General features: G+C 42.0%; 1 protein-coding gene across 2 annotated transcripts; it reads left to right on the forward strand.

Annotated features, from left to right (window-relative positions):
• Positions 1-2,146: 2,146 nt before the first annotated feature.
• On the forward strand, positions 2,147-13,261 carry LOC117604203 (peripherin-2). Of its 2 annotated transcripts, none has more exons than XM_034324055.2 (6): positions 2,147-2,417; positions 4,218-4,354; positions 6,313-6,469; positions 8,828-9,056; positions 10,578-10,727; positions 12,093-13,261. In XM_034324055.2, exons 1-6 carry the CDS (start codon positions 2,260-2,262, stop codon positions 12,159-12,161), a joined length of 900 nt encoding a protein of 299 aa, XP_034179946.2. In that variant the 5' UTR covers positions 2,147-2,259; the 3' UTR covers positions 12,162-13,261. The 2 variants fall into 2 exon arrangements, with proteins under 2 accessions (XP_034179946.2, XP_034179947.2); XM_034324056.2 differs by having other exon boundaries at positions 2,147-2,351.
• Positions 13,262-13,933: the final 672 nt, after the last annotated feature.

Below are 13,933 nucleotides of genomic sequence, written 5' to 3' on the forward strand. Positions count from 1 at the left end.
TTTATCGGGAAATTGATTATTCTCAAAGTCTTTCAATCGTCTATCGCGACACATAAAGTGGAACAAGGAATAACTGGCAATACGATGAATTTTAGAAGTCCGTTAAATCTTCACTACTATCATATTTCCTGGTAATCCTTTCAGTTTTCCCCGTAATATTTATTTATTTCCGTTTCCCTCAGGAACGCGGTAAAAGATGGCAATTTGATCGCATCGATCGAGCGACTCGTAATATCGAATTTCCTTCTTTCGCCAGAAGGATTTCATTTACTCTTGATCGACAGCGAGTCCCGTGTAACGCGACGAATAAACGAAACGAACAGTTTAAACGATCTAATGAGCTTAAGAAGGGAGGAGGGGGATGGAGAAACTTTGCGTTTCGAGGGAAATTTCGAACGCTCGTTCACGATATCAGAGTATGGCTGCAGATATATTCGAGCTCACGCATCCATAGGATGCTCACGTAAGCAATAAGCATCCAGACAGCGTGGAAATTTGTTGCGACCTTAATGCGATTATGTTCGTCGACGTTCTCGCGTTCCCGCGCATAATATCAGTCGAATTCGACGGGAGAGACCCTGCCACCAGTTTCCTCGATCGCATTACTGTCGATGCATCGCGGTGCATTCAAGAAATTTCCTGTAGCATTACACTCCGTAGATGGAAAACGGAGAGCTGGTTGCAACTCGATAGTCAAACAGACTTCTGTCTTTCCTCACCGACATCTGCCGAATAATCCCTTTCGTCGATCTACCATTTTTTCTTAAATAACAATCGATCGAATTTCCAGCAAATACTTGTTAATACACAGAATCACGTAGGAAACGGAGACGCGAAACCGGAGCGGCGTACAATAGCTCAAACAAACGCAAACCGAACAAACGATCCTCCTAATCGTGCCATTCGATCGATTCCGCTTGGCCAATGGATCTGCGCCTCGATTAACACCTGCTCTCTAACTATACATTGACCAGAATACGTCGAAATCAATTCTCATTAGCGTAAGTATTAATTCAATTACCAAGGGATCTTAGTTTTTGATTATCTACATAGAAACTTATGGAAAGGAACTTATCCTTTTCAACAGGAAATTGTGTGTTTCAGGAGATTTATTTGGGATGAGATCGACTTCTTTATTTCATCGACGCTCGTATCCTCTGCTTCGGTACTTAAATCTCCTAGAACCGAGGTTCCTCTATTTTTCGTCTTTGATTTCTTGCTCTCAGCTAGCTTTACCGCTCGAATTTCTTCTCTATATCTCTCGAAGAATTTTCTTTAACCCTAGAATAGCGGATCGCTGAGACAGCGACCATTGATATTTCATTCTTCGCTGTCTGACAAGGTTTTAAAGCGCGCCAGCGGATTGAGACGAATTCAGCTATTCTTCAAACGGTTTTATGAAATCTGGAGAACTAATAGGTACGGGTGGATGAAATGCGGGCGTGACGGTGTCGTAAAGAAGAGGACGGTCTTACGTGGCATCTACGAGCCGAATTTTACTAGGAAATGCATTTACTAGAATAGTGGCATCTTTCTGTTAGAATTTCTTCAAATATATTCTATAGATCGCGAAGTTATTTTAAGACTTAAATTTACAATGACCCACCCTGTATGCAAATTTCATCCTTCGCCTCTCAACCTGCCGAGGATCATTTCAACCCCCCCCCCAAATACGCTTCCCCTTTCGTCCGACCGCCATCGCGCTCCACTTTTGCCGCTAGCCTGCCGTTAAATCGTAGCACTTTTCCGAGTTAATTAATGACCCGCCGGTAATTGATTATTCCACGAGGCAACGCGTGTCCTGGCTATATATCGTCATCGGATTTATCGCGGTTACGGGGCCAGGTTTTTGCGTACGTTTGCGGCCAATATTGCACTCATTGGTATCGGTGAACCGCTATGGCAAATGGATGGTTAATGGAACTGTATGATTAATTGAGAAAATTAAACGAAAAGAGGTGACAAATTAAATGTAAACATTTGAATTGTTAAGTGGAAACAATCATCGTTTTCCTTTGCATATTCGATTCTCCGTTCTATATATTTGTTATAATTTTGAATGATATACAAGTATACAATAATATTGGATCAATTAATTGAACATTGACGAAGAATTTCCACGAACAAATGACGTGCAGTTTGAAAATGGCGATATGTGATGTTAAATTCACGTGGAACCAAAGGAAACGACTTCACCGTTGGTTGATTTATATTATTTTGACAAATGTGTTTATTGGATTTCTATTGTTCCTTCTGGGAATGTACATTTCCTTCGCGATTGCTGGTAGATTGCAGTTGGACGAGAAAAATTCCTTCCAACATGTGTTTAGAACAATCACATTCTATGGATTGTACGTTTTCGTTCATAATTTACTGACCGTGAAGATTTGTTATAATTATTTTCATTATGCCGAGGGGTAAGATAATTGTGAACTGTATAATATTTCTGATATTCAATTATGTTCTACTATTACCTTTTCATGAAATTAGGGGTAATTACTACATTTCCATGATTCACGTCACATTTAAACTTGAAGCGTGACGCGATGTATATTGTTTCCCAATGTCTATTATTTAGAAGATCTATTATTTAATTCGCTTTGTAATTCAATCACAAAATGCACCGAAGGCCAATTCGCTGCAAACAATCGTGTTGAATTAATGCCGATGTAACAAACGATAACCATAGAACAGAGAAGGTTTGGATTATTAATTTGAATCACTGTATACAAAAGCAAAAACCTTTACATTTCTGTCGGTTATACTATTATATTTCCACTAACAATGGCTGATTTTTGGAAATTTCAGAATTTAAATTTTCACGAAAACAAAATATCCGTCGATTGATTGATATATTCAATTTCGTACGTTCACTTGGTAACTTCTTTTTTGTTATTCAAAAAGCGAGGCAATTTAAGGGTAGATAAAAAGATGAAACGAACGCGCCGGGATGAATTTCGTTGCACAATACCGGACAGATTGCGAATTAGCAATCGCCACCTGGCCCGTCCACGATTTCGCGTAAATGAGTTAATGCGAGCTAGGACCGGGATATTCTTCCCAGCGATATTTCCGTGCCGGAAACCGCGGCGCGATGTGAAATTCGCCGGATTGAAGCATTCATTACAGCCGGTCGGAGGTGCGCGTGAATACGATCAATTGACCTTTGTAATCGAATCACAGCCGGTACAATATTGCCTGCGAGAATTATGAACATTTGCGAAGAATAGCAGGTTGAATGGTTCGTGGGCAGAATGGGTGTTGGGTGAAAAATTGAAAACGAGTAAATCGTGGCTGAGTAGAACGTAGGATAAAGGGTGAAAGAATCGCAGGAAGGTGAACAATAGTCACATAGAAACGTTTGAGAATTGAAAAAGAGGGTGAAGATTGGTTTCTGTAATTTAGCAAGTGTATTTGTTATTTTAAAATTCTCCAAAATCAATCGTTGACACGTTGAATGCCTTAATTACGCCAATTACACATGCCTGAATAATTAAAGGGAAACAATAGAGAAACATTTGTTTCAATAATATAGCTATTTTACAAATAATGTAAAATAGCAAATAGAAAGGTTGAAATTTGAAAATGAATTGCATTCCTTTTCTTAATAATTAGAGCTTCGATATGTTCCACAACAAATTCAACGTGTTAATGATAGCCATTAATCTACTGCTAATACTTAAGGGTCGTATGAAGAGAAACGATAGAAAACGGAAAGAAAGACACAGAAAACAGAGGGTTGCTAAAAGCGATCTAGACTGCGAACTCGTTGGAGAACGATGCCAAGAATTAACCCCTTAACGCGTTTTTCTTAATTCCACCGGGTTTCTATATTCTAGCCAAGGGGCAAGGATTGGGAAACGACTGGTTTGCCGAAGGCCAATCGATTTGTCAGAATTTTCAAGCAATTCCAACGTTCCCGATACTCCTAGCCGTCGGTTCATTTGTTTTAATTACCTTTGCTCGTTAACGTATCTTCGCGGTTTAGTCGGTGGTCGGTGATTTTCACACCCTGTCGACGCTGCCTCGATATACAGCCGACTAGGGTGGAAATTGGAGGGTTGCTCAGATTAATCTCGTTTACTTTCTTCTGCTTTAAAACTTCGAATAGTGGAATCGACGTGTATCGAACTACCTTAGATAAAGATTACAGATAAAACGACTAATTGAATAGAATTCCAAATTAACCCTTTGGACAAATAATTCCTTATTTACAGACCCTGGATGAATCTGAAACTATTCTTATGGACAATGCTGGGGTTATTTGTGGCCTTCGTTGGTTGTTTCATGGCCAGCATCTGTGTCACCACCGCTGATCAGTTGACTCAACAAGTGCGTCAAATCTTAGTCGAAGGTAAATTAAATTTAAGGGTAATTCTTTACAAAATTATTTACAATACCATTTGACAAATTTCATTTTCACTTTTCAATTTTTCCTTTAAGAATTGGCTTCACTAACCGCGTTAACGAAATTCAATAAAAATTAATCGGCGGATCGGTTGAAATCGAGGGTACAAATCTATCTGTCGAAATTGCTCGTGAAATATTCATCGATCGAACACGCGAGCGGTATTGGCGATCGTCAGGTGGCAAGCCACGAATTCATTTTCTCCGCCTGACGATCGCTTCAGGTTCGCTCTCTATTTTTTTTTTTTTTTTTTATCATTCCTCTTACGCCGTCGTGTCATCCGCGATGGTTACGTGAAATTTGAATATTTAATCAAGAGTAAGAGAGACCAAGCGGCGTGGTTTATGCAATAACCGATGGCGTAAAATCTTGTCGAGGCAGGGAACGCGATGATTCGTGGCAGGTTTCGATGGCGACGCGTGCGAATCCGTCTGTATAGAGGACAGATGGGTAAAACGGTAGAAACGGTAGGAAATAGTATATCCAGGCATAATATGCAAATCGGCGGTCGAACAACGGCTGCCCCGTGGAAATTACTGATGGAAATCTCGTTTGGCGTACGTCTACTTAATGAATAGATACGACAGGATTCTCTTCGAAATTCCACGCGTTTGCTCACGATAAACTTGCCGTTCGCGCATCCAGTTCTGTCCTACGCTATGCAAACACCCCGTTGATGATCATCTACGAATGATAACCGCTCCAGGATTCATCGATCGTGCCGGATCTCGTTAAACTGGCGAATAATCGAACGGTGTATCGATCGTCGGAACATTCGCGATTGATATTTTATAAGAGATCGTTCGATTGAATTTGTTTGGAATTCAAATGATCGCGTTGGAAAATGTTTTTCATTCGACGACCGGATGGAAAGTTTAAATCACGTTTCCATTCGTGGAACTTTGACGAATGTTTCAGTGTAAATAAGTTGCTAGTTTTCGATGCAACCCACGCGACTAATTACGTACGGAAGAAGGGGTTACGCGCGAGTAAGAGGTCTTAGGACATCGAACGGGGCTTTGCAGTCGAAGTTGTTCGAAGTATCAGACTTGTAAGTGGTGGAAAGTGTCGCGAAGAGAGTAGATAGAGTACACGAAGTCTCTTGAGAATTTACTTCGCAACTGGGATTCCGTATATACTTCACGGTAGAACAACTGTGTTCTTTTAAACCTTCTGATCAACTTGCTCTTCAAAGCATCTCCTACTCGGGATTACTTTTCAACGAAAGAAATGAGAAGGATTAATCAGTTCAATTGCGAGGAGCAATTTACACAAAAATTTGAACAGCATTTCAAATTCCATCATTTTCGTTACTCTAGTGAAAACATACTTTCGGGAGGAGAATTCAGATTCGAATTTCCACTTGGTCGAAGCTTTGATTTCCTTTGTCAGGTTACACGGTGGCAGGTAGGAAACGATTGAAACTAATCAGCCTGGGGTGAACCTTTAATTGATCACGGTCGATATTTAATTACTCCTACGGAGACTTTTTAATTAATGGCTCGAGGTTCCGCGGACGAAAATTTCAATTTCACCGTAACCCGCGCTTCCTATGCCGATGAATTTCTGATAGGATATAAAATATCGGAAAGTCGTACGAGACGGTGCAAAATATCCCAGCCAGTGGAACATTACCACGAGCCAGCTATGGAATTTGATACCGTCCCACCCAGATGCAAGATGAGGCGAATAATTGAGATTCATACGCGTGTGCGCCGGACGATTCATCTTAATATCCTTCTTTTTTTTTTTTCCTCTCGTTCTTGAGAACCCTTTCATTAAGGACTCCGGAAAATTGAATCATCTTACAAAGAAAAGTTGCCACAGTCTCGCCAGACACGAATCAGCTTCGCAGTTAATTAATCTACACGGGTGTAGACGTTGACCGATCTTACTTTGAACAGGTATGAAAAGGTACTTTACGGACGTGACGTGGAAGCGAAGGATAGATAATATGCAGGTGGAGATGCGATGCTGTGGAATAGATTCCTCCGACGATTGGCACTCGACTTACTGGCTGCAACGAGACCTTCTTATCCTGGATTCGCCGGATATCTTAAGGTGATCATCGGTTAATTATTCCTGGATAACGAACCGCTATTAAATCTACGTTTACCTCGTCACATATTTTCCGCATCGATATCAACGAGATCCTAAATGATATTTCTACTTTCCATTCACGTTCTTCCAACATTTTCCGTCCAACGATCGCGACGCCATAATAATTACGTGTAATACCACACGCGAGTCTGTCCACCGGCAGTCACGAACAAATTTCCTAGGAACTTTAATGGAAACGCAGAAAGTATGCCAGGATTTTAATTACGAGTACACGCGTACCAGGCCTCTCGGCGAACGACGAAATTTCAACTGGCGCGGGGTCTAAAAAGTTGTTACGTCGGTTTAAAGCGGTCGCCACACGGCTTTTAGAAGGTAGCTGATACACGTATACGTACGTATGTAAGATAGAAGTGGTTGGCCTGCACGGCGAGTGGCCATTCTCAAGGGAGTGCAAACCGGAAGGCTGCTGAAACGTCCTCGTTCCTGTTCCTCTTGCGAAATTCCCAGCGCTCGGTATTCCACGCCTTTTCTGCGATGCTTCCAAAAAGGATTTAAAACACCAGAGGCTTCCGGGGAAAGTACTCGTCTCCGGGCAGATTATTTCCGTGCTGGGGCCCTCCGCTTCCGGTCTGGCCCATCTAACTCACGGGTTAAGCGCCCCTTCGCGTGTGCTTTTACTCGGAACACGCCCCTCCCCTAAAAACTACCATCTTCTTCCGTCCACCGCGCCGTTTAAAAGAGAGAAACATTGCCGAAGATGTTGCTGGTAATTCTCGATCGCTTTGATCCATTTTTTATTCTACCGAAAAGCTGAACATAATTCTAGGCTCAGGATTTTTCCTATTAACCTCTCGAATTGCAACAATGGTGAGGAAAATTTTAAAATTTTCAAAGGAACGATTCGCGTTAGGTAGGTTTCGAGTAGGTTCGTATTGCTTACAGTAGTTTCGCGTTAATTGCCTAATAGTTAGGTTTCCTGCGGTTAGACGTATGCATCCATTATGTTCTGCCGGTAATACGTTCAATAATAAAGGGTTAATAGCTCGGCCCGAACAGAAGCCTTTGTGTCACGGCTGGTAATCACAGATAGAACAGTGGGTTATCGATTTCTCGTTATGATAATTGCAGAATTATACCTTCGAGTGGATCGATCCCGACCCCCTTGGTACCGCAACTATTCACGTATGTCAACCGCCATCAAATTGCATTCTCAACTCACACCACAAAATTACATTTCCTTAACCATAGAAAAGCAAATTGTTTCATTCATGCATTCAGTTGACGTTTAAAGTCACAAGATGATGATAAATCATTTGAAATTTATTTCTTACGAATCTACGATATCCTTTACGCTTTGCACATCGCGCGTTGAATCGATCGAAACATTTAATTACCAAAACGCAGCCAACCGTGTCTCGAACACGGGAAAGTCCTGTGGCCGTTGCTGCACACGTCTGCTCGGTGTTGCTCGCTCGAAAACTCGCCTGGAAAGCCACGGCCGAGGAAGAGCGTAGGAACGCGTGACACGGCTCTCGCAACTCATTCCAGACTTCGCGGACATGTTGGTGGACAAGTTCGAATTAGCAAGTTCAACAACTTGCGGAATGCCGATCGCAACGGCTGACTTGCTCGTTGTCACCTCTCTGTCCGAGAGGAGGGCGCAAGAAATGGGGAGCAACCCTTCGTGTCTCTCGGCTGCTCTCAACTTTTTGCCAAATTTGAATTGCCAATCGAAGGAACTCGAAAGATCCTAGTGACGTTTGTTGAATCCCCAGCGAAGGGAATTAACAACACAGTTTTTAGAAGATATTTTTAGAATTTTTATTTATGTTCTACATTCTGATATTGAATATTCAATTCTGACGACTTTTTGCGGGCTTTTATATTTTATTGGTGAGGGTGAGTAATGATAAGGACAATAATCAAGGAACTAGGAACCGAGATTAGGATGGAAGATCCTAGTGACTTTTATTAGATTCTGAGTGAAGGGAATTAACAACACAGTTTTCGGAAGATATTTTTAGAATGTTTATTCATGTTTATTCATGTTCTACATTCTGATATTGAATATTAAATTCTGACGGTTCAATTTTACGGACTTTTATAGTTTATTGGTGGGGATCAGTAATGATAAGGACAATGATCAAGGAATGGTACGAAATATAAGATGACCAAGGAACTGGTCCTTGATCAAGGATGAGTCTATAGGTGTTGGTCATCCGAGCCTTGTTACCAAATAAATGAAACATTTTCGAGCAAATTTAAAGTTTCCTTCGAACTTGTTAGGAGATAGAGAGGGAAACGGCGAAGGGAAATGTACGTGAGGACGCGAGCTGACACGAAGGAATCTTGTTTCAGGTACGCCAAGTTAGACGGTCGCGTGACGCCGCCGGTGGTGCCATGGAGTTGCTGTCGAATCGACGTAAAGGGTCCCTGCTATCACGATCCTCTTCAGCTGCCAAATCCGGAACAGAATTCCACTTACGACAGCCTGAACGCTCCGGGCTGTCTCGTCGCCATGAAGACCTTGCTAAACGGCGCGCTGTATTCCGTTCTGCCGTTGCTCTCGTGTCTGTTTGTGTTGCAGGTAAATCAATACGAACGATTGTTTAGTCTTATCGCAACAAACAGTACGATGAGACGAGAAAAGAAGTAAGAATTTCGAATTTATCCCCTTCGTACCGAGTAGATACTCTAATTTGTATTGATTATCAAAATCTTTCGAGTCACCACAGACACATTTCTGGTGTTAATTTATAACCCTAAAATGTTGGTGTTTTTAATCAAAACATAAAATAGTACATGTCAAAAATATTTTCCCGGTGACGTCTGTTTTAATTAAGGATTGGAAAAACCGAGAAAAATAGCGAACCTCTTCTTTTTCATTTTTGGTATCTCATAATCCGACCATCGGACGCGTCAGCTTGAAAAATTGCCACCAAATATTTGTAATTTCGTCGTACGAGCTTTCGAGAGCGGATTTTGAATAAACAGCGGTAACAGTGAACCTGGAACGAGACTGTCGCGGATTATCAGATCGATTCGGGGTTATTGATTGCTTTGAACGCGATGATACCGCGCGTCATCGCGGTGTCGTAAACCGATGAAATTTAAGCGTAAACGTCCGTTTTTTTTTTTTTTTTCGCGCTGAATTTCCGGCGTGACGATTCGTATTTAGCCTCGCGGTCGCCGATAAAAGAGAACAGGGTTCGTTCATTTGCCAGCGATTAAATCACGCGAGAATCGAGCCGCCCGAAACTGGAGCAGAAAAACAAAAAAAGGAGAACACATTTCCCATGGAATTATGAGACCTGTTCCGGTAGAAATTACATTCGAAGATAGACCATGGACGAAAAAAGTAGCATTCCCCGTTAGCGAGGGAAACTCGCGTGCTCGAAACTCGTTTCGTCGCTCCAATTTAATTCCGTTTCAACCATTCTTCGTCGAAGCCACTCGAGCCGAGCCTCGGTATCATTAAGCCGGCAAATAGTCGCGGTTAATTAAACTTACCGCGTTCCATCTACTCGTAAGTTTTTCTCTTATCGAACTGATAAATTAATCCGTTTAATTTGCACCCTTAACCAGAGGCTGGTGTCGATTTATTTTCAAAATGACACCATTACAATTATTTTTCTATGTTTATAAAAACAATGTCGTCCAGAGATCAACGAAATTTCTCAGGAATTCGCGTCGCGGGGGGTGTAAATCAGGCCAGTGGCAGACGCTAACGAAAGTGTCGCGAAATTTTATCAACCCCCCAGAGCTCTTCTCTGTGTGTACATAAAAACATCTAGAGAACGTGGACCCAAAAGCCCCTCGAAAAGCGAACTGTCGAGTTGCTCTCGAGGGCAGAGGTGCGCGATGACGCGTCGTAAAGTCGTAAAACACCGTTTTACGAGCGGAGACGCGATGGAACGGAAGAAAAAATTGCGAAGCTGGAAAAAGCAAACGTCGCTTGTCGCTTTGGATCCCTCGGCCGTATCTCGCTTGCGACTCCGCCACGATTTACACGCGTATTTACGCTATATCGTTCAACGAGCCCCAAGTGCTAATGAAATTTTAATGAATAGGAAACTGTCGATTAATAATGAACGCATAAATATTCCAGATTATCGTGACCGTGTTGTCGCGGCTGGATTTCACGTCTGCGAGAAACGCAGTCGCCCTGGGGAATCGACGGGCTGATTCACCTGGATGGCTGTACGGTCGACTGGATTTCGGAAACGCAGACGGACCTAATCTTTTGCAGATCGATCGGGTTAGTGCCGACTCGTAAAACGGAACTGAATCACTCATTCTCTGGACTATCTCTCGAAGGAGCAGTTGAATATTATGTTGAGCGATAGGAAAGACTGTCTGGTTACGAGGGGAAATAAAGCTGAATTCCCGGATTGGGTTGTTCGAAAATACGAGCAATTCGATTTGATTCGGGGTGGGCTGCTGTTTTGGTAGAATGCTGAGTATGTTGAAATATAACGAGAGAGTGATTTAATTCATTTACATCAATATGGAACGAGATTAACTTTATCATGGAATACAAAATGATCTGGATGGTTCAATTTGATAAACACAATTTTGAATGTCTCTTATCAGATTCAGGGCCGTCCCTGGTGCCAGGCAAAGAGGGCTCTTCAATTTAATTTAATTTAATTTAATTTAATTTAATTTAATTGCTCTTTTACAACAATTGACAAGTATAAATTATCCATTTCGTTAGAATAGATTTTAAGATTATTTATTTTTGTCTCGGCTCTCTCAATCTCTAAGGACAGCCCTGATTAGATTAATTTAATTTTATAAATAAAAAATGCCAATTGATATTTCTATAAAAAGGAAAATAGTGAAAAAATGTTGAGAGTTAAGACGAGCCAGCCAGTATATTCGTCTGTTCCTGACTCCTTTCCAAAGCATTTCCATTTAATGTGAAATTTCAAGACAATAGTTTCGAGCACAATAGAAAGGATAACCCTGTTTCTGTTCTCTGATTCAGTTTCACGGAACGATTCTGTACCACGTCTCGATATTAATGTCAGCTTTACGTTTCCAGACAGTCCGGTCCCAGCGCGCCTCGTTCTTCGTTGTTGCTAATTTTCAAACCGTACGTGTACAAGCGAGGAAGTTAGCGGCCAGGTGAAAAGAGTTAAAGGGAAGCTTGCGGGGTAACTTTCCGACTTCGCGAGAGAAATATCCGTGGAATGAAGTTTACGCTTTTGGCTCTTTTTCCCCGTTGCACGTCGTCGAAACACTTTGTTGAAGCGTCGACGTTCCACGGTTTATTTGTTTAATTTCCTAATTTCTTCGAGTTAGAATAGCGGCGAGCGTGCGGCTGAAAGAAGCCCGGGAACGCTCGTCAAACTTTTATTAGAGGGCCCGGCCACCGTAATGGGGGGGGGGGGAGGGGGGAAAGTTTAAAAAACTTCTTAACCGCGTACTGTTGCACCGGAGTGAAACTTTTTTTTATTTTTTCACGTTTTCTCCCGCGATACGTGGCTGTGGGGAAACGTTGAAACGTTTCTTTCAATCTCGTGACAAAGTTACGAAAGGGTGGATCAGCTTTTCTCCCCTCCCTGGAGGGCAATCGAATAAATTCCTTTCCCTAATTCAAACGTTTCAACCCCTGCAGAAGAACAGCGGACGGGGCGATTCGATGATCGACCTGAAACCTCTTGTTTACTCCAGTGACACAGAATGAAGCTAAACGAAGGGAACGTTGAGGAAGAAACAGAGAAACGGGATCCAGCGGTATCATATTTCTCCCTCGTAAAGATCTTTCTTCTATTAAAATAGGATGTACCAGGAGTGATGGTATTTGGGGATGATTCTGAGCGAAGAAATCAATTTTTAATATTCTATGTATTAAATTTTCAATCATTATTTATGGAACACCCTAAACATCACCTAATTAAACCACCTAATTATCTTCTGTACACCCTGTGCATCGTGCACCTAAACCAAAGACCTTAAAATTGATCTGTTAACGTTGGAAAAGTATCCCTAGGAGCTTTTATCGAAATGAAAAGACATCGAAGAGTAGAGTGCGTTTAACGAAGAGCCACGATTAATGGATCATCGATTACGAGACACTCGAAACAGCCTCGAGAGGAACAAACAAGCTATCGAAAGAGGGAGAAACGAAAGCTGGATAGAGGGATGAGGGATGGTACGATAAGATAAGACTTCATCGAATTTCTTTCCGCGAAAGTCCGTCGTCGGGATTCAACGATGGCTTTCACCATGATTACTGGGGATCGGTTAATCGAGTCGCGCCACTAGATCGCTCGTTTTCCCCTCGTATCGAATCGACCGATCGATGGGAAACAGAATGGGAACAAAAGAACGATGGGAACGGAGGAAGTTTGAAAATCTCGATTATAGGGGGCTACTTTAACGGTATCCGATGACGTGTCTTCCTTTGAAGAGGCAGCGATATTCGATATCCGAAGAAATCGAGAAACAATTACGTATACGCAATTTTGTATAATCAATTTATATTTCTGTCTGAATTATTTACTCTCCGAGCTTATTATTTTTAGCCCAAAGTGGCTGCTTCGAAATCTGCCTGTTTTTCTTCGATAAGGGATGAAGGGACCGAAGGAAAAACCGGTACCACCCTCGTCACGTTCTCGAACGATTGCCAGCGTTGTTCGTTTCGAAGAACCGTTGAAATCCCGCGGTGAAGAAGCGGTCAGTATGTAAGGTGAAAAAAGGGGGCATAATCGGGGGCGGTCCGCTCGTTCCGATGTCGCGAACTCAATTTAAACTGTCACGTATGCCGGCAAGAAGCGACGAAACGAAAAGGGATCAAGAACAAGAAGATCCCATAGGGATTCGCTCGGTTCTGCTTCGTGGTTACAGCTGATGAGGCTGCGGTTTTCAACCCCTTTCGCCCGTTTCTTTCAACGAAGGGTCGTTCCTTTTCTCGCGTCGCGACGCGAAAGCTTTCTTGCCAACCGAACGTTCGATATCATCCGAACAATAATCTCGAACGTGTAAATAAACGATGAAAAAGAAACCAAGTGTTCCTTTGATTAAAGAAACTGACTGTACTCTTTTATCATAAAAATAGAATTCTTTTGTGCATCGAAGACTGAAAGAACGAATTTGTATTTCCTTTGGTCGCGTCGAAAGAGATCGTTTTTTATACTATCGTACGGTGTATAGAAAAGTCTCGACGAAGCTTCGAAAGAATTATTTTGCATACTACCGGTGCTGTAATTTTCACCGAGCTTTCATTTAAGAATGTTTTCCACCTCACGGACGATGCAGGATCGTTTCAGTCGAGTTCTTGATTAGAATTAACCCTGATGAAATCATGAATATTGATGGTGTCCAGAGTCTTTGCAAACGAACATTTTCGAGCGAAAGGTCGCCTAATGAGTTATTCAAATTTTGTTTATCTCTCGGGTATTCGACGGCTTCAAAGCAGAGATTCGCGTCTTTCGGGCGAATGAAATTGAACAGAAG

This window comes from Osmia lignaria, chromosome 11, assembly GCF_051020975.1.
Source record: "Osmia lignaria lignaria isolate PbOS001 chromosome 11, iyOsmLign1, whole genome shotgun sequence".
Taxonomy (NCBI): Eukaryota; Metazoa; Arthropoda; class Insecta; order Hymenoptera; family Megachilidae; genus Osmia; species Osmia lignaria.

Coding starts and splice junctions, on each gene's coding strand:
- LOC117604203 (XM_034324055.2), top strand. CDS start 2,260: ATGTACATTTCCTTCGCGATTGCTGGTAGATTGCAGTTGGACGAGAAA. Junction 4,355..6,312: donor GCGTCAAATCTTAGTCGAAG/GTAAATTAAATT, acceptor TACTTTGAACAG/GTATGAAAAGGTACTTTACG. Junction 9,057..10,577: donor CGTGTCTGTTTGTGTTGCAG/GTAAATCAATAC, acceptor TAAATATTCCAG/ATTATCGTGACCGTGTTGTC.